The 19,946-nt window shown below is 44.1% G+C and overlaps 1 protein-coding gene across 4 annotated transcripts in view; it reads left to right on the top strand.

The window, feature by feature from the left end:
- Positions 1-262: 262 nt before the first annotated feature.
- LOC310703420 (uncharacterized protein) overlaps positions 263-19,946 on the top strand; it is a 28,618-nt gene continuing 8,934 nt past the window's right edge. For 2 of the 4 annotated variants that reach the window (XM_083495795.1, XM_083495793.1), the window contains exons 1-3: positions 263-345; positions 4,900-4,942; positions 12,906-12,984. In XM_083495795.1, coding sequence (XP_083351921.1) covers positions 310-345; positions 4,900-4,942; positions 12,906-12,984 — 158 coding nt within the window. In that variant the 5' untranslated portion in view covers positions 263-309. Of the gene's footprint in view, positions 346-4,899; positions 4,943-6,184; positions 6,270-12,905; positions 12,985-13,617; positions 14,027-19,946 lie in introns of those variants that run through there. The other 2 variants (XM_083495794.1, XR_014524100.1) reach the window with 2 other exon arrangements.

Here is a 19,946-nt window from a genome sequence, read left to right as displayed (position 1 = left end):
CATCCCTACTTCAAAGGCTTATGCACCAGTCATTTCTGTCCACACAGCCTCCAACATGTTGAGTCTCAAAACCGGGATGAGTGCCTTCATTCGTACATCCACACGAGTCACATGACCCTCATAAGATCACAGAGCCCCAAAGACACGCTTTTTTCAGGGGCACCAGAAAACACATGTTTTGAGACAAGGCTTAAGATTGTGGCCCTCCCCCCCCCCAAAAAAAAACACACACGCTTTTTCGGGATAAAATCCTGGCGTACTGTCATGTGATATCATGGCACCCAAAATGGCTGCCATGCTCAGGGGAAAATGAGATGTCCTGGTTTCTTCTGTGACACCTGCGGGGTATGCTATCGTGGAATCTGCCTAGGGTGGTATAGCAATGGGTACAGTCGTCTGTCTGCTTTTGATGGAAGTAACAGTTTTGTAATCCTAATATGCAATGGTGGGGGGAAAGATTATTAAGTTATGGTTACCAGATTTTTTTTCAGTGAATCAGGGGACACTTTTTTTTCTTTTTCTTTTTGGAAGCTGAGTAGCAACAGGGAGTCAGTAGGGACCCTGAGCCCAAGCACACATGCATATTGTATAAAGGTGCAAAGCCCTTCTTTCGCACCCTGCGAAACATAAATGCGCAGAGATGGGGGAGTTTTTTAAAAAACTGGGCAACGGCACACCGCCTGCCCATGACTCCCGAGCCTTCCCCCATCTCCTTCCCCCTTCCCCCTTTGTTTTGACAGATCAGAGGAGGCTCTGGAGTTACGGGCGGGCTGCTGTAGCCCAAGAGGGGCCAGCCTGGTAGTGCAGTTGGCTCAGGCTGGCTTCAGGATCTGCTCGCTGCCTGCTGCCGTGGTCAGGGAAAATGGCGGGTGCCATGGCAGCGAGCAGCTCCTAAAGCCAGCCAGAGCCAACTGCACTAATAGGCCGGCTCCGGACCGCTGAGGCTGCCACAGCCATGTTTCCCGGGGACAGATTTGCAAATCTGGGGACATTCTGGGGACAGAATTTGTCCAGGGAGAGATTGCAGATGACACAACGATGGCAGAAAGTGAGGAGGAATTAAAGAAACTTTTAATGAGGGTGAAAGAGGAAAGCGCAAAATGTGGTTTGAAGCTCAACATCAAAAAAACAAAGATCATGGCCACTGGTCCCATCACCTCCTGGCAAATAGAAGGGGAAGAAATGGAGGTAGTGAGAGATTTTACTTTCTTGGGCTCCATGATGACTGCAGATGGTGACATGGTGACAGCAGCCACGAAATTAAAAGACGCCTGCTTCTTGGGAGAAAAGCAATGACCAACCTAGATAGCATCTTAAAAAGCAGAGACATCACCTTGCCAACAAAGGTCCGTATAGTTAAAGCTATGGTTTTCCCAGTAGTGATGTATGGAAGTGAAAGCTGGACCATAAAGAAGGCTGATCGCCGAAGAATTGATGCTTTTGAATTCTGGTGCTGGAGGAGACTCTTGAGAGTCCCATGGACTGCAAGAAGATCAAACCTATCCATTCTAAGGGAAATCAGGCCGGAGTGCTCACTGGAAGGACAGATCCTGAAGCTGAGGCTCCAATATTTTGGCCACCTCATGAGAAGAGAAGACTCCCTGGGAAAGACCCTGATGTTGGGAAAGATGGAGGGCACAAGGAGAAGGGGACGACAGAGGACGAGATGGTTGGACTATGTTCTCAAAGCTACCAGCATGAGTTTGACCAAACTGCGGGAGGCAGTGGAAGACAGGAGTGCCTGGCGTGCTCTGGTCCATGGGGTCACGAAGAATCGGACACGACTAAATGACTAAACAACAACAACACGATTTGCAAATCCAGGGACTGTCCCCGGGAACCAGGGATGTCTGGTAACCCTATATTAAGTACTCCGAAGTTGCTGCCTGTTTCAGTTTAGCAGAGAAAGCAGGCAGGATCAGTCAGGCCAAATGACAGTCTGGATGAGCAGAAGTTGTATAATCATTTCTCTCCTTTTTCTGCACACCAGAGCAGCTCCCAGCAGCAAGCTGTTGTAGTGCAGTGGCTGTAAGCTTTTCTAACACCTACTGTATAAAAGAAGAAGAGGACCTTTCTACCCTGTTCATATGCATACGCATACATGTGTTCCTATAAACTAGATAGTCGAGTGATTTATTTATTCTGGTTGTGTGCCAGACAGAAATATTTAAATCCTACTTTTGGAAGCAAGAATTATCTAATCACTCACTAGCTTTTATAATAAAGCATTTATCATGGACCATTAATCCATTAGTGCTTATTTTCCATCCCTTCCTTTCACTAGCACCTTGCTTTGAACACAGTTGAGCTTGGCTGCAATTTCTCCCTTTTTATCATGTATCATAGCTACATGATAGGTCACACCGGCACCGAATCCAAAAGGGGAGAAATAATAATAATAACAATAACAATAGCGCTGCACTTTGCTTGAACTTGGCACCCAGATATATCGCTTGTGCTGCCACTGTTAGCAAAAAAAATAAAGGGGGTGAGTTCTGAAATTAGTTCTGAAAAGGGTGCGAGTTCTGAAATTTGTATTTCACCATTAACCTGGTGGTCGCAGAGCTGCATGTGGAAACAGCTCAAAATAATTATCCATGAAAAGGGGAGGGGTTGGAGAATGGGTGGGAAAACCCTCTTGTGTTAAAGTTCGCTCTTCCTGGGAGCTTAATATGTGTAGCACATCAAAACGGCCAGCTCTATTTTTAATTCACGTAGCGCATCACCCAGCTGCCAGTGGTGAGCCTTTCTTGGCAATCAAAGCACAATAAAGAACATAAGAGAGGAAAGGAAGGGAGGTTTGCTTGTGTTTTGCCAAGCTGCAGATTCAAAAGGTGCCACTGACTAAGAGTTATGCTGCAATCCTCACTCGGTGTGAGGTTCAGAAATCCAAAGCTCCCCTCACCATTTGCTTCCTTTCTCTTGTTTTCAGTGGTTTCCCACCTTTCCCACCATGTCAGGGATCTTGCTGAGGAGGGCTGCACTGAGGAGGAATGGTGGGAGCCTCCCCCTCCCCCTGCTCCTGATCAGGATCCTGAATCTTCCCAGGAGCAGGAGGACAGTATAGATTTGGAAAAGTGGTTTGCAGAGGGGCATAGTTCAGAAGGCAGAAGCTGGGAAATACTGAGTGGTGAACAGCTAGGAGAAGAAGAACTGGGAGAGAGTTAACAGACTCTCTTTCACTGGAAAGTGTCCATCCACTCTGCCCAAGGTCAAGGAGAGCAGATAAGGTGGGGGCACAGAAAGCAAAGTGGTTGTGAGATCAGGTTGCAAGAAGCAGAAGTAATGTGGATGACGAGGGGGGGGAGTGGAATCCTTAATTGGAAGCACCGTCATTCCTAGGAATGGATTCTTTGTTCTCTCGCTATGATCATTAAAATTTCTAACTGGTAAGAGACTCCTTTTGCTTTGTTCTGATTATCTACTGCCGGGGGGGGGGGCAAGTCCCTGAAGCCTGACATACCAGCTGTATAAAGGTGAGTCAAGGAGCAGCAAAATTTTAGGGATGCCCTTCCACTGACAGAAGGCTCTTTGGTCCTTCCATAATCACAAACAGTAAGTCTGACACACACAGAAAGCCATAGAATCATAGAGTTGGAATAGACCACAAGGGCCATCGAGTCCAACCCCCTGCCAAGCATGTGGGCCATTAATGTAAGAAGAACTGTGCGTGGCACAAAGTATTTTGAAAATTACAAAGTTTGCCTATTCTACCTGAAGAGAACGTTGTGCAATCATTCATTTGTTCAGTTTGTTAGTCACCTTATACAAGGTAGTCTCTAGGCAACTCAAGGCAGAGTTAAAACCCTGGCAATCCTCTGTCAGTCAGTGTAGACAATACAGTGGTACCTCAGGTTACATACGCTTCAGGTTACATACGCTTCAGGTTACAGACTCTGCCAACCCAGAAATAGTACCTCGGGTTAAGAACTTTGCTTCAGGATGAGAACAGAAATCGTGCTCCGGCGGTGCGGCAGCAGTGGGAGGCCCCATTAGCTAAAATGGTGCTTCAGGTTAAGAACAGTTTCAGGTTAAGAACGGACCTCCAGAATGAATTAAGTACTTAACCCGAGGTACCACTGTACTCTCATAGAAAGGCCATGGTCTGACTTGGTAAAAGGCAGTTAGCTATGTTTGATATGGGCAGCTTCTAGATCTAAGGTTCTTAGATTTTCCTTTGTCCCCAGTTTTCTACAATATTATCCATCTACTATTTTTTCTTCATGATTTTCCACTCAAGTTTCACGACAATTGGTTGACAAGTTTGAAGTTTATCCAGATTTTCTAAACCAACTCATCTTTTACTCATCATGTTCTCAACTTAGACTGATCTCTCATGTGTATTTTCACTTTCGGCATCAAAATAAACTTTACTTGTGACTGACAAAAGCACATCGTATTTGAGCCATATGCAAGATGATAGATTTGTCACTCAACCCAAAAGGAAAATTTCGCCTTTGGATGTTAAAAAATAAAGTAATTTAAACCCAATTACCACCAAATAAGTTGTTGAAAATGGTACAGTGCCGTCTTTGTTCAACAGGGATTAAAAGTTCGGCTTAAAAAATACTAATTCTATTTTGTTATACAAGTAATTCCATTCATCTTATTTACGTGGACTTTTTTATCTGAACAAGATAGATCATACATGCATCTATTTTAAGTAAATCAACACTCTCCTTTTGAAGCCCTAATTTTGCAGTAGGCTTATCAATGTTTATATTTAATGACACATCTGCATATTTCTTTCATTTTCTTGAGTAAAAGACATCTGTGCAAAGTTATGAAGTGTGCATTGATAAATGGAATTCACAATCAATTTTTTTTATAAAAAAATAAAATAAATCTACTTCAGATATGAAAGACAATGCAATTAATGGGAAAACCTTCTTTTTCCAGGGCAGGCAGGGATTTAAAGAATGCACATTCTCAAATCCAAAAGGTAAGTGAAGGTAGATGACAAGATCCAGAAATTCTCTCACTGAATCAAAACACCCCTAATCAATGGTATGTTTGAGCACGAACTTGGAAAAGAGAAACGCAGAACAAAAAGGACTAAAATAAGAGCCCCAGGGATATCTATATAGGAATGGGAGAGTTACACTGATCAAAGAGGAGACATTTAAATATTGTTACAAAAGCCGAGTGCCTGCCCCTCTCTCTGCCAAGCAGTGGCAAGAGCACATTGGGTCACAGGCACACATACAGTGTCTGTGTCCCTTTGGAGAACAGAAGACACAGTGGAGACTGTCGTGCTTTAAGAAATATGGGACTCCGCTCTACAGATGCAAATAAAATGTTTTAAGTGTGCTTTAAGTGCAATATACAATGTGACGCTAGATGGCGATGCTGAAATTCAATGTATTTTTTTTTAAGCATTTTCAGAACGTTTTTAAAATGTGTGTAGATTCCACCATGGTTTATTCATCTGTTTACACCTTCAGTCTGCATGGAGGGAGTGCAGATCTTACGGCATGGCCCAACCTTTCCTTCTCCTCCACCAAGATGCATCTCAGCCTTACTTCCTCCTCCTCCTGCCCAGAAGCCCCTGCTTCAAAACTCCCTTTTCCCATCCCATCAAACACACAGTTACCCCAGCAACCTTTGTGACATCTGGCTCCCCAGGCCAAAGGATCCTTCTATGGCCCATCAACAGCTCATTGTATTGCTAACAGGTCTGCTCTTCCCCCAGCCAACCAGACTGGTTTGCGCAATCATCAAAATTCGTTGAGGGTATTTTGGGAGGGCAAATGGCAGTGGTGGATGTGGGATGGTGAGCAACAAGGAGGAGGCAACAAGGAACAGCACTTCTACCAGGGAAAAGACAAAATCCCAGACATTTACTTTCAAAATTACCCCCATCGTTCAGCCCAGACACTAAGGTCCAGCTTCGAGGGCCTTCTGCTGGTTCCCTCCCTGCAAGAAGTGAGGTTACAGGGAACCAGGCAGAAGGCCTTCTCAGTAGTGGCGCCCGCCCTGTGGAACGCTCTCCCATTAGATGTCAAGGAGACAAACAACTATCTGACTTTTAGAAGCCATCTGAAGGCGGCCCTGTTTAGGGAAGTTTTTAATGTTTGATGTTTTGTCGCGTTTTTAATATTCTGTTGGGAGCCAGATGGGTGGGGTATAAATAATAAATTATTATGATTATTATTTTAAAAATACTTTTAATAATTCTCCCCAGGCACCAATTTAGCCCCCACCCCCTGGACATTACTGGAATTTTGAAGTTCAGATGGCGACCCTCAACTTGCAGATGCGAAGCAAATATACGAGGCTACTTTACGATGTCAAGTAGGCTGTCAATGTTAAGACAATAGCGAATGTTTCAGTTTCTGATGATGAGAAAATTGCTTGTTGTTTAGCCATTTAGTCATGTCTGATTCTTCGTGACCCCATGGACCAGAGCACGCCAGGCACTCCTGTCTTATACTGCCTCCTGTAGTATAGTCAAACTCATGCTGGTAGCTTCGAGAACACTATCCAACCATCTCGGCCTCTGTCGTCCCCTTCTCCTTGTGCCCTCCATCTTTCCCAGCATCAGGGTCTTTTCCAGGGAGTCTTTTCCAGGGATCGGTTTGATCTTCTTGCAGTCCATGGGACTCTTCAAGAGTCTCCTCCAGCACCATAATTCAAAAGCATCAATTCTTCGGCGATCAGCCTTCTTTATGGTCCAGCTCTCACTTCCATACATCACTACTGGGAAAACCATAGCTTTAACTATACAGACCTTTGTCGGCAAGGTGATGTCTCTGCTTTTTAAGATGCTGTCTAGGTTTGTCATTGCTTTTCTCCCAAAAAGCAGGCGTCTTTTAATTGCTAGCCCCATGTAATTTGAGCATTCACACCAGCCAACCTTTCCTCCTCACGCTTCCACGAAAACATGCAGATTCGAATGCAAATCCTCGCGCTGACGTGGACGTTGCATTTTCCGCTCGCGCCATTGCTAAGCATTCCAAGCGTGTTTTCCAAGCCTGCCCTCTGAAATGCAAAATGAAGAAATAAGATCATAGGGACTTCTTGGAAAGGAAACCCTTCATAGCATGGTGAGATGTTTTGTGTTGCTTTGGGGGTGGGGGGGGGGTTGAAAGTGGTGGAACTTGGCATCCTCAGCAAATATATTCACCACCCGCTATATATATGGGGGGCAGGGACCCAAAGTCCTTCGAATCAAAAGGGAAGAAACAGAGCGGTCTTGTACGAAGCAATTTCATCTAATGTTTCACCTCGCTTTTAACTGCAGTCAGAAAAAGCAACAACTTTACAACACCACCTGCTGCTCTGCTGGCTTTGACCTGACCCCTTTCTGCTTCTCTTGTTATTATAAACAGCCAGCCCTTTAAGTGAGAGCTGTTTAAAGGATAGGAGTCCCTAAGTGTTCCTTCCTGGATCCCAGATGCAGGGGGGAGACTGATAGGCTTTTTGATCTTTCTTTTTATGAGCGTCTGATGAATTGCCTCTGGCACCTGGCAACTGAAATTTCACTATCTGGAAACGTCCCCTTATGTCAAACAATGTGGCAAATCTCAGAGTATGAGTTACAAACCCCGAGCCAATTTTTTTTTTTTTAAAGCACAAAACAAAAGTAAGTGCAAGGTACTTTCCAACATTACGCAAGAATTTTTTTAAAAAGGGGGGGGGGGAGCAGCGTACTGCAAATTCAGCAAATTAGCAGAGGTCCTGATTCTGAGATTTGGGCTGGATCCAGAAACGTCAAAGAAGTGATTTGGTTAAAGGCGTTGCAAACTCATACAGGGAAATCCGGTAGGGAAAGGTGGGACTCCACAGCGCCGCCTGGTGTCACAGTGTTATATCTTTACGCATCTAGGTGAGTCCCTAGTTCTCTTCCTCCATTTGTCATGCCCTTACTGACGTACATGAGGAACTCAATGGTGATGTTTGCTTATAACGAATCTATGCTACAATCCTATGCCCATTTACCTGGCAATAAACCCCACTGAGCTCAGTGGACTTTAACATCCATTATATAGGCTGGATAAATAGGCTCAGTGCTCATTTAAGCCGGAGCTCACTGGAACTCAGTTCCAGCACCTCTCAGATGGGCGCCATGATAAGAGAACAAGTTCATAGCGAGTTCCAGCACCTCTTTTTCTAGAAAAACAGCACTGGAAACCCACATTCATACTAATCACATGTACAATTTGCATTCCGCTCTTACAACACGAATATTCGCATGCAATCTAAATTCAGTTCTGCTGCTACTCCCTTCTCTTCAGAATCATCTCAACCCAACAGCATAGAGTCCCGTCCTTGCCTTATGTGCTGACACTTTTTAAAATACGTGAGAAATTGGAATATTTGTGAGCATTCCATAACGTCCCCACAGCTGAGCCAATGGGCATTTTAATCAACTGATCTCTCACAGCCATTTGCTACAGAAGAGGTATCAAAGCTTGCCTTTAGATCAGTTTCTCCCCAGCCTTTTTGGTTGGCTTTATCCGGTGGGAGGGGGGAGAAAGAGAGAGAGAGAGTTGGCAAATTCACTGCTTTTCTGCTAGCGTCTTTGTTCATTCATTGTTTTAATTTGATGCCTCATTTATCACTCTGCAATGCTAGCAAGGATTCTAAGATGCTTTTCAAGGCCAACTTTGACTCTGCAAATAGATATATTTATTTATTACATTTTAATCCTGCCCCTTAGACATCAGCGACATCTGCCTATTGACATAACGATAGCAGAAAGCAATATTTTTAAGGCTGCTGAAATCCGTGTGATAATAGGCTTTGCCTTTGAATCGTAGTGAACAATAAGGGGTAAACATTGTCTCATTCATATATATATATATATATAATGTAGTGATGATACAATGTTATCCTTTTACTGTCACATCATTTGTTTTGCGAACACTGAATAGCAACGATAATGTTCTGCAATTTTGTTTTGTTTTTTCTCTCACTTGAACTATAGCCAAGAGCTATAACCATTATTTACAACAAAGTCAGCGCTTGTCAGCAGTTCCCACACTATGGTGTGGCCCGTGTAAAGGAATTAACTGCGGTTATCTTTGAAACCGTAATGGTTGGCCAGAGTTTGCTTTTTAATGGTGACCACAGTATTTTTATGAGATGCACATGTCTGGGTGGGTGTTTCATAAACACTTTAAATGGGCCGTCGATCTCTGTCTGACCCAGATACTCTGTTTTCACCTTCCAGCGTGACCTGGGCTATCCTAGCGACATTAACCACCCGTTTCCCTGATGCTTGGGAAAAGTCTGCAATACAGTGGTACCTCGGGTTACATACGCTTCAGGTTACAGACTCCGCTAACCCAGAAATATTACCTCAAGTTAAGAACTTTGCTTCAGGATGAGAACAGAAATTGTGCTCCAGCGGCGCGGCAGCAGCAGGAGGCCTCATTAGCTAAAGTGGTGCTTCAGGTTAAGAACAGTTTCAGGTTAAGAACGGACCTCAGGAACGAATTAAGTACTTAACCCAAGGTACCCCTGTGCTGCACGCAGCAGGCATCGAGTACCACTGTGCCGATGGTTTAGAAACACTGCCGTATTTTTGCATTACAACTTTTGACCCCATTGAGTTCTGTCTCGGTTGCATTTCCAGCAGTCATTTCTCAGGCTTAAGGCCCTATCCCTGCAAACCTTTTTCGAGCGTAATGAAGTGCTGTTATTTAAACTCCATTGACTTCCACAGGCCTGTTGCCTGATGAGAACAGGGCTGTGTTTTCTTTAAGAGCAAGGCCAGATTGCAATCAAGCGGGTTCCCTCCTGAGGATCCTTACACATTTATCACCCTCTTCCTTGGCCCGAGATAATGCTAAGATCTGGCACAAAACAAAAACAAAAAACTCTGTCTTCTTCCAAGTTTTAGGAAAGGCATATTTATTATTTTCACACAGCGTTGGCAATGGAGAGGACCACTGGGTTCCCTTGCGCTCCTCATTTTCGAGACATATTAAAAATTGCTGGGCTGAGGTGTACTTGGATTGCATTGCTTCAATGTTTAACTAAAGCACATAGATAACGCTCCGTGTCATAGCAGTGCTAGGCAGATGAGAAGGAGGCCCATCGGCCCAAGACCACACAACGGAGGACTCTGGATAGCCATCTCTGTAGGGAGAAGTACTGGGATCACAACTGAGAACCCCACCTGCCCACTGACCCCAAACAAAACAAAACCTTTCCCAGACACAACAGCGGCAGTATTTTCCCACCCTTCCCTAATCTTCCAAGAAAAGGAAGGCTATGCTGAGGCACTAGAGAAATAGTTGGACATGATAGTAAGACATGAGAAGGCAACATGTTGTTGTTGTTTAGTCATTTAGTCGTGTCCGACTCATCGTGACCCCATGGACCAGAGCACGCCAGGCACTCCTGTCTTCTACAGCCTGCCGCAGTTTGGACAAACTCATGCTGGTAGCTTCGAGAACACTGTCCAACCATCTCGTCTTCTGTCATCCCCTTCTCCTTGTGCCCTCGATCTTTCCCAACATCAGGGTCTTTTCCAGGGAGTCTTCTCTTCTCATGAGGTGGCCAAAGTATTGGAGCCTCAGCTTCAGGATCTGTCCTTCCAGTGAGCTCTCAGGGCTGATTTCCTTCAGAATGGAGAGGTTTGATGTTCTTGCAAATGTTCAAGAGTCTCCTCCAGACCATAATTCAAAAGCATCAATTCTTTGGTGATCAGCCTTCTTTATGGTCCAGCTCTCACTTCCATACATCACTACTGGCAAAACCATAGCTTTAACTATATGGACCTTTGTTGGCAAGGTGATATCTCTGCTTTTTAAGATGCTGTCTAGGTTTGTCATTGCTTTTCACCCAAAAAGCAGTCGTCTTTTAATTTCATGACTGCTGTCACCATCTGCAGTGATCATGGAGCCCAAGAAAGTAAAATCTCTCACTGCCTCCATTTCTTCCCCTTCTATTTACCAGGAGGTGATGGGCCCAGTAGCCATGATCTTCGTTTTTTTTTATGTTGAGCTTCAGACCATATTTTGCACTCTCCTCTTTCACCTTCATTAAAAGGTTCTTTAATTCCTCCTCAGAAGGCAACATGGGATGAAGCAAATGGGATAAAGTATCAGGTTGCTGTGGCGAAGAAGCCCAACATGTAAGAACATAAGGAGAGTTCTCTGGATCATGCCAAAGGTCCATCTAGTCCAGTATCTTGTTTTCTCAGTGGCCAACCAGTTGCCTATGGGAAGTTGGGACCAGAAGGCAACAGCAATCTCCCATTTTCTGATTCTCAGCAACTCCATACCCTCCAACATTTCTCTGAAGAAAATAGTGACGCCCTACCATACTCTCCAACATTTCTCTGAAGAAAATAGTGACGTCCTATCATACTCTCCAACATTTCTCTGAAGAAAATAGTGACGTCCTATCATACCCTCCAACATTTCTCTGAGGAAAATAGGGACGTCCTAAAGAAAAGCGGTACATTCAGGGATGAAAATAAAAATCGGGACGGCTTCTGTAAATCTGGGACTGTCCCTGGAAAATAGGAACATTTGGAGGCTCTGCAAACAGTGTACACACAATATGTTTAAAGCACACACCCCACACAAAGAATCCTGGGAAATGTAGTTTTCCTTAACAAACTACAGCTCCCAAGATTCTTGAGGGCAGGGAAAACATGCTTTTTCTGTGCTTCAACTGTGTGTGTATTCAGCCTTGTGTTTCACACTATACTGCCTCTGACAGTGGCGATATAGAACATGTAGCCCCTGTCTTCTGTCTTCTCCTCCAGGAATTTGTCTAATCCTCTTTTAAAGCCATCCAAGATGGTGTCTGTCAGTTCCATAGCTTATGTGCTGTGTGACAAAATGCTACTTTTTATTTTATTTTTATTTTTTGGTCCTGAATCTTCTAACATCCAGCTATGTTGGAGGGCCGCCCTGAGTTATCCTAAACTGTATTAACAGAAGCATCACATCCAAGATTTGGGCGTGGGTCAGCCTGGTATTTGCATTGTAACCAGGGGCAGCCTGTCCCATTTCACTGCCTAAGGCGAAAGCGGAAGCTGCCGGCCCCAGTGCCCCCACTACCGTCGAAGCCTCACTCTCTGGGGGTCACACAAGGTCAGTGTCTCCTGGTGAGGTCTCAGAAGTCAGAAACTTATCCTTACTTGTCTGGCAACAGAAGGGCCGTCCCATGGAATTATGCCACCCAAGGCGGCTGCCTCAGTCCACCTCATAGGTGGGCCGGCCCTGAGTTGTACATGATACGAGAAAGATGTTTTCTGACGTATACTCTTGCCATTCGGCTTATTTTGAAAAACATCTAAAGAACAGGAAAGGAGATGGGGGCAGAGCTTTACTTTTGATTTGAAGGAAAACTAAAGGAGTTACACTAAGCATATACAAATTAGGGAGTGAGTTTCAGATCCCTTAGAGAAGTAATCTTCGACCTATTCAGACCCGGGCTCTGATGTTGCTCCATTTGTGGATTCAGCACTTACTGTTTTTAACTATATATTTGCACAGTGACACTACTGTTGCCACAGCACATTTTTGGTCAAGCTACAATCCATCAGTAACATATACCGTATGTTTTGCTCTATAAGACTCACTTTTTCCCTCCTAAAAGGTAAGGGAAAATGTGTGTGCGTCTTATGGAGTGAATGCAGGCTACACAGCTATCCCAGAAGCCAGAACAGCAAGAGGGATTGCTTTCACTGCGTAGCAATCCCTCTTGCTGTTCTGGCTTCTGGGATTCAGAATATTTTTTTCTTCTTGTTTTCCTCCTCCAAAAACTAGGTGCGTCTTGTGATCTGGTGCGTCTTATAGAGCGAAAAATACGGTACTTTTTAAAAGCATAGTGTGTGGGGAGGCCATGTGAACTGAGAAGGAAGTCCCATTGGGTTGTATTCAACCCTGTCAATTCTGCTTGCATAATGAAAGTTCCTCCATCTCTTTTCTCCTCTTCAGACCCCTCTGCACACCATTGGAGTAGATTTTTCTGGGAGGAGACGGAGAAGAAGTCCCATTCAGTAGAGTTTACTCCCAGGTAAGTGGGTATAGATTGTACCCTAAATGTACTATAATTCTGAAGAGAAAGGGCACACATATGTTGAAATAGGTTGGGTTGAAAAGGCGAGTAAGATTTCAGGTTTTTGCAGAGAGTCTTTATTCTCATACAATATAGAGAAGCTTCAGCCCATGTTATTCCTCTCTCTTCTGCTGTTCAGTACAAAAGCAGTGCACAGAAATGAACGCATTCAGATCAGAGTGCCAATAATGAATTCTTTGTGCACTAGTCTCTTTCAGGGTATTTTAAACATTAATAAATCCATCTGTAGAATTGCGGTTTAGGTCTTATCTACCATAAGCGATGCCCCAAATATATTGAACTCCTGAGAAAATATTTTCAGACTGAATCTCACATAGCACATCCTCTGGAACTGTTAAGTCCCTCCTGGGATATCCTAATTATGGTCTTTAGGAGTTCCCAAAATGAACATTGCCTGGAACAATACTTTTCGTTGAACTGGAATTCATCCAGAACATTTTTGGCACATGTATTTCTGTATCTTATGTTGTTTAACAAGTATTTTTCAGAAACTGGACATCAACAAAACACCAAATATTTAAGACGGTTATGCTACTGGTGGTAATTATTTCTGTTTTGTTTATATGTTAGGATACAAGTTGAATGCACAACACCTGGTTTTTGTGGATATTCACCATTATCTCCCAGTCATGTCTCATATCACACAGTCTGTCCATGGACTCAGCTACTGTCAGGGTCTGGACTGAGGAGGAATGGTGGGGACCACCCTGCCTCCCTTCTCCTGAACCTTCCTGAGAACAGGAGGACAGTATAGATTTAGAAGAGTGGTTTGCAGAAGGACATAGTTCAGAGGCTGCAGAGGGGAGAAGTTGGGAAATATTGGGAGAGCAGCAGGAAGAAGCACCAGGGGAGAAACAGCTAACAGACTCAATGTCCCTGGAAGGCATTCCTGACCTACCCCTCTCTCCCAGGATCTGGCACGCATTGAGAGTAGTAGAACAGAAAGCTCAGAGGCAGAAGGCTCAGATCAGCCAACACAAGGATGAAGTAGAACAGGAGAGACGGAGGGGGTGGGACTTTACTTGGAGCAATGCCATTATTTAGAGAAGGCTGCATACCTTCGTCTCTCTGTGTGAATATTGAATAAATGACTTGGTAAAAACTCTTCTTGTTTATCTGCTCCTTGGCTGCCACTGTGAGACAGATCAGATTTCCTGAAGCCTGACAGCTACAATATTCAAAATATAGTGTTATAAATGCGCTCTAACACCAGGTGACGCTGCAGAGCTGAAATAGCAACTCAATAATATTTTCAATTGTGAGCGTTACAACATTTTTTTGCAGAGTGTGTTTTTTTAAACTGTGTAGATCTAGCCCATAAAGAGATACTGGGTGGTATTCAAATAAATCATGGCACTAGTTCAAGGATTAGGACCACCACAATCGGATTTCCCCCTTCCACTTCCACTGTGTGCACCCAGCACCACCCACAAATCTGTTCTGGAGGGTTGGGCAAAACCCAGAGCAGATTTGGGTGGGGGGGACAGACGCTGGGGAAGGTGTGGGGCAGAACATCCTGTTGCCCAAGGAGAAATCCTTGTGCTGACAGAACATTCGTTTTAGTACTACAGTGACTACAACACAAGGTGTGTACATTTCCCAGTCAATATCCGAGATGTGTTTGGGAATGTGCACGTCTTGGCAGCATTCTGTAAATTCTCCAGGCAATTTGGCTATGGAGAACTATTAGCAGAAGGCAACACAAGGACTCCTGTTAGTGCAATGGTTTTTTTTTAATACATTCCCCCTCCCAAATCTACTCTAGTTGGTTAGGGAAACATCAGAAGTGTGTGCAGAGAGAGGAAAAGGGACATCATTCAATTGGGCAAGAAGAAATCCTTGATCTCCTTAGCTCAACACTGAATTCCACCCAATATGTGGAATATGCAAGAGGTCTTAGGGAAAGAGCATCTCTCTATGGGGATTTTTATGTTTTGGGGGAAAATATATGCATAATCTCAAACAGGCCTTGGGGGACGTGCAGCCATTGGCAGAGCGCGTAGCACTTAGGACTTAGGTCCAGCCAGTACTGAAATTTCTTCAAATCCAGAACTGATTACAGTGGTACCTCGGTTTACATACGCTTCAGGTTACATACGCTTCAGGTTACATACGCTTCAGGTTACAGACTCCGCTAATCCAGAAATAGTTCCTTGGGTTAATAACTTTGCTTCAGGATGAGAACAGAAATCATGCAGCAGCGGCGCGGCGGCAGCATGAGGCACCATTAGCTAAAGTGGTGCCTCAGGTTAAGAACAGTTTCAGGTTAAGAACGGACCTCCAGAATGAAATAAGTACGTAATCAGAGGTACCACTGTAGTTTGTATCAATAATAATAATAATAATAATAATAATAATAATAATAATTTATTATTTATACCCACTCTGGGCGGCTTCCAACAGAATATTAAAAGGTAAAGGACCCCTGACAGTTAAGTCCAGTCACAAACGACTCTGGGGTTGCAGCGCTCATCTTGCTTTACTGGCGGAGGGAGCCGGCGTTTGTCCACGGACAGTTTTCCTGGGTCATGTGGCCAGCATGACTAAGCCGCTTCTGACAAAACCAGAGCATCATACAGAAATGCCGTTTACCTTCCCGCCGGAGCGGTACCTATTTATCTACTTGCACTTTGATGTGCTTTCGAACTGCTAGGTTGGCAGGAGCTGGGACTCAGCAACGGGAGCTCACCCCATCAGGGGATTCGAACCGCTGACCTTCTGATCAGCAAGCCCTAGGCTCAGTGGTTATATTAAAAACACGATACAACATCAGGCATTAAAAACTTCCCTAAACAGGGTTGCCTTCAGATGCCTTCTAAAAGTCAGATAGTTGTTCATTTCCTTAACATCCGATGGGAGGGTGTTCCACAGGGAGGGTGCCACTACTGAGCAGGCCCTCTGCCTAGTTCCCTGTAACCTCACTTCTTGCAGGGAGGGAACTGCCAGAAGGCCCTTGGACCTGGACCTCAGTGTCCGGGCTGAATGATGGGAGTGGAGACGTTCCTTCAGGTATACTGGGCCAAGGCCGTTTAGGGCTTTAAGATCAGCACCAACACTTTGAATTGTGCTTGGAAACATACTGGGAGCCAATGTAGGTCTTTCAGGACCGTGTTATATGGTCTCGGCGGCCACATTCTGATGGTTTACTGACACATCCACCCAAACTGATGTTTAATGGTTTAATGACACAATGTGAAATCATAAGAAGTGTGCTGTATATTGATATAATATAAGTACCATCCATCGTTTCCCCTCCAATGCAAGCATGTATGGGATTGCCATATGTCAGGAATTTCCTGGACATAGCCAGTATTCAGCTGTCAGAAACAGTGTCCATGCAAAAATCGCTGAAATGTCCGGGAAAATTTGGAGGTATGGCAATCCCTGTCGGAAGTGTAGATTTTGCTGAAATTCCTTAAAAACTGCTCAACAACTTTTGTGTCTAGATTTTCACTTTTTGAAATACGGCAACCCTAATTATATATTGATTATCTAGTGTTCCGGGCAGCTTTTGCTAGCATTTAAAAAGCCTTTAAAAACCTCTAACAAGTGGTTAAAAAACAAAGCAGGAGTAAAAACCAATAGAGCAGCAGAGACCATTGGGACAAAATACCCCCCAGAACAACATACAGTGATGAATTTAAATATATCAAATTAAAGTAACTACTGCCCTTTTAGCTTCAAAAATACATTTTCCCCAGGCCGAGGAGTAATAGGCAACAAAGTAAATCCTCATCATGTTTAGAGAGTAGGGGGCCAAATAAAAAAGGAATGCTCTTCACTGATGTATCATTCTTAAGCTGTAATCCTATTGCACACTTATTTGAGAGTGATTCTCCTTGAAATTAGGGACCCGGGTGGCGCTGTGGGTTAAACCACAGAGCCTAGGACTTGCCGATCAGAAGGTCGGCGGTTCAAATCCCCACAACAGGGTGAGCTCCCGTTGCTCGGTCCCTGCTCCTGCCAACCTAGCAGTTCGAAAGCACGTCAAAGTGCAAGTAGATAAATAGGTACTGCTCCGGCGGGAAGGTAAACGGCGTTTCTGTATGATGCTCTGGTTTCGTCAGAAGCGGCTCAGTCATGCTGGCCACATGACCTGGAAGCTGTACGCCGGCTCCCTCAGCCAATAAAGCGAGATGAGTGCCGCAACTCCAGAGTCAGCCACGACTGGACCTCATGGTCAGGGGTCCCTTTACCTTTACTCCTTGAACTCAGCTGGACAACCTTGATTCCATATGTCAGCATTTCTCAACCTTATGTCTCCAGCTATTGTGGTACCACAATTCCCTTCATCCCTGACTGCTGGTCCCGCTAGTTAGGGATGATGGGAATTGTGGTCCAACAGCAGCTAGAGACCCACAGTTGAGGCATGCTGCCATATATGAATTTTAATGCCTTACACATACAAATGAGAGATTTGGGAGGCTCGCAGCCCATCCATGCAGTTCTTGCCTTATGGCCCTAATTGTGAGGGGGGTCTTTCCCTCCTCTTCAGCATTCTCTTCTCACAAAACCATACATATTTTTTTTCGGCTCATATGATCTTTTCTTACTTGAAGCTGCTCTGCTATGAAGGGCCTAGATACACAACAGGCACAAAAATGTACCTCGAGATATTTACCGCTTCTGTATTCTCAGATACTGCAGCATTCTTTCTGTCTTCTCTCTCGCTCCTCCTGCTTCAAGACAGATGTTGCACACCTGTGGCACAGTGGAACTCAGTGCAAGGCTTGTGTTCCCCTCTTTTTAAGGCAGGCTAGTCGGTCTAAAACACTGAGCCCCTTGGGCTTGCCGATCAGAAGGTTGGCGGTTCGAATCCCCACGACGGGGTGAGCTCCCGTTGCTCGGTCCCAGTTCCTGCCAACCTAGCAGTTCAAAAGCAGGTCAAAGTGCAAGTAGATAAATAGGTACCGCTCTGGCAGGAAGGTAAATGGCATTTCCATGCGCTGCACTGGTTTCGCCAGATTCTTGAACCTGGCTGTCAAAGAGTGAGCCAGCAGTAAATCACAGTGTTCAAAGTTAGCGTCAACTCTTTGTTAGCTGTGCCTGGTACATGACTAAAAGAACTACAGTGGTACCTCGGGTTAAGTACTTAATTTGTTCCAGAGGTCTGTTCTTAACCTGAAACTGTTCTTAACCTGAAGCACCACTTTAGCTAATGGGACTTCCTGCTGCCGCCGCACCACCGGAGCATGATTTCTTTTCTCATCCTGAAGCAAAGTTCTTAACCTGAAGCACTATTTATGGGTTAGCAGAGTCTGTAACCTGAAGCATATGTAACCTGAAACGTATGTAACCCGAGGTACCACTGTAAATGGACAAAAGGCCGCCATTGGAGTAGCAATGGAACTAACCATTCACTGTGCTAGAAAAGAAGCTTAATTTCTTTTTTCTTCTCTCGTTAGATTCACAAAATGTTTAGGGGCATGCGTACCCCCAGAAAAAAGCACTGACTATAATAGTTGTATTTCACAATGCAAAGGATGAAAAAAGATGGCAGCCTTCTACACTGAGTTCCAAACTAGTATTCAACATGAGCAAAGGGCTCCATTGCTCCATTTCCATGGCATACAGGTTTCTAACACCCCTGAGGCAAATAAGGACTGCAGGATAATAAATCTCACTGTGGCTTTCTTTAAAGTGACCTGAGGACTATTGGTGACTTGTCAAGGTTGAAAGAAGGCACATAGGTCATGTCCAGTATCAAAGAACAATAAGCATGCAGGGAAAAGTGGCATTTTACAGGGAAAAGAAAAATAACATTAATGAATAAGCAGGCATTCTGAGGCCTTTTTTTGTCCAGTGATATTTAACAGGCTGACCATGTCTTCTGCGTGATTAATTAGCTGGCTACACATGATGACCCTCATTACGTTTCTGACAAGTGAGATGATTAAATCCTATTTTCTTTTTTTGAGGGGTGTTAACAACTTTGTGCGTGCATGCACACACACACACACAAAATCAAATTGCTGGTGTCAAATTATAAATGTATATTTTAGTTGGCTATTAACATATCTGGGGCCAGATCTCTGGGAAGAAATCAGGCGGGCGGTTGACTGAGCTTTTGCTGGTCTCACCTCCAGGCTGAACTTCTATTGAAAAGTTGCCACACACACACACACACATATTGTGGATTTCTCTTCACATTTGTTTCAAGCCTTTGGCATGCATAAGTCGGTGGGAGCAAGGAAGGTTTCCTTGCATAGATGTTCCATTTCAGATCCTTCACATGATCATGGGGAAGTGGCAAAATCAGTTCTCAACCCGAGGTACTACTTCCGGGTTAGCGGAGTTTGTAACCCGAAGTGTTTGTAACCCGAGGTACCACTGTATAGTAAATAAGTTAGGACAGTTGTTTTGAACAATTATGTGTGTTTTTCAAACTAGGCTGTAAGTTGCCTAGAGTCTGACCTGTGCTAGGCTAACAAATTCAGCAAACAAACAAACAAGAAAAGCATTTTGGCATCTTTCTTCTCTGAGTGGCCAAGTTTAAGCTATCACCAAAGTAAGCAGTAGCAAGATGAATAGAACAAAGTTAGAATTCGTTTTAAAACAAATTCTCTCTTTTGCTCCACTCCTTCTGCAATTGCTTCCTCTGGGCAATACTTTACACTCAGTTACCGAGAGAGGAAATTTTCTTGTAAAGTTCCAAAAAAGCTCCCCATTTTGTCTGTGCAAAGCACTTGATAATTTGCAATGCATTTAGCCATTAATCATTTTAAAGAGCTTTTAAATGAGCAGGGAGTCCTTTGAGCCCTTTTGCATGTACAGGCATTGGATCAGGGACCTTATTACAAATTGCTTTTGTCTGGCCTCATAATGCAAAATCAACTCGCGAATGGGAGAAATATATCACTGCTGAGTTTTATTACAAGGCAGAACTATTACAAACACAT

Source organism: Podarcis liolepis (assembly GCF_965112155.1).
Source record: "Podarcis liolepis genome assembly, chromosome: 3".
NCBI classification, from domain to species: Eukaryota; Metazoa; Chordata; class Lepidosauria; order Squamata; family Lacertidae; genus Podarcis; species Podarcis liolepis.
The sequence above is the reverse complement of the archived record's forward strand: the minus strand, read 5'-3'. Positions and strand labels throughout refer to the sequence as shown.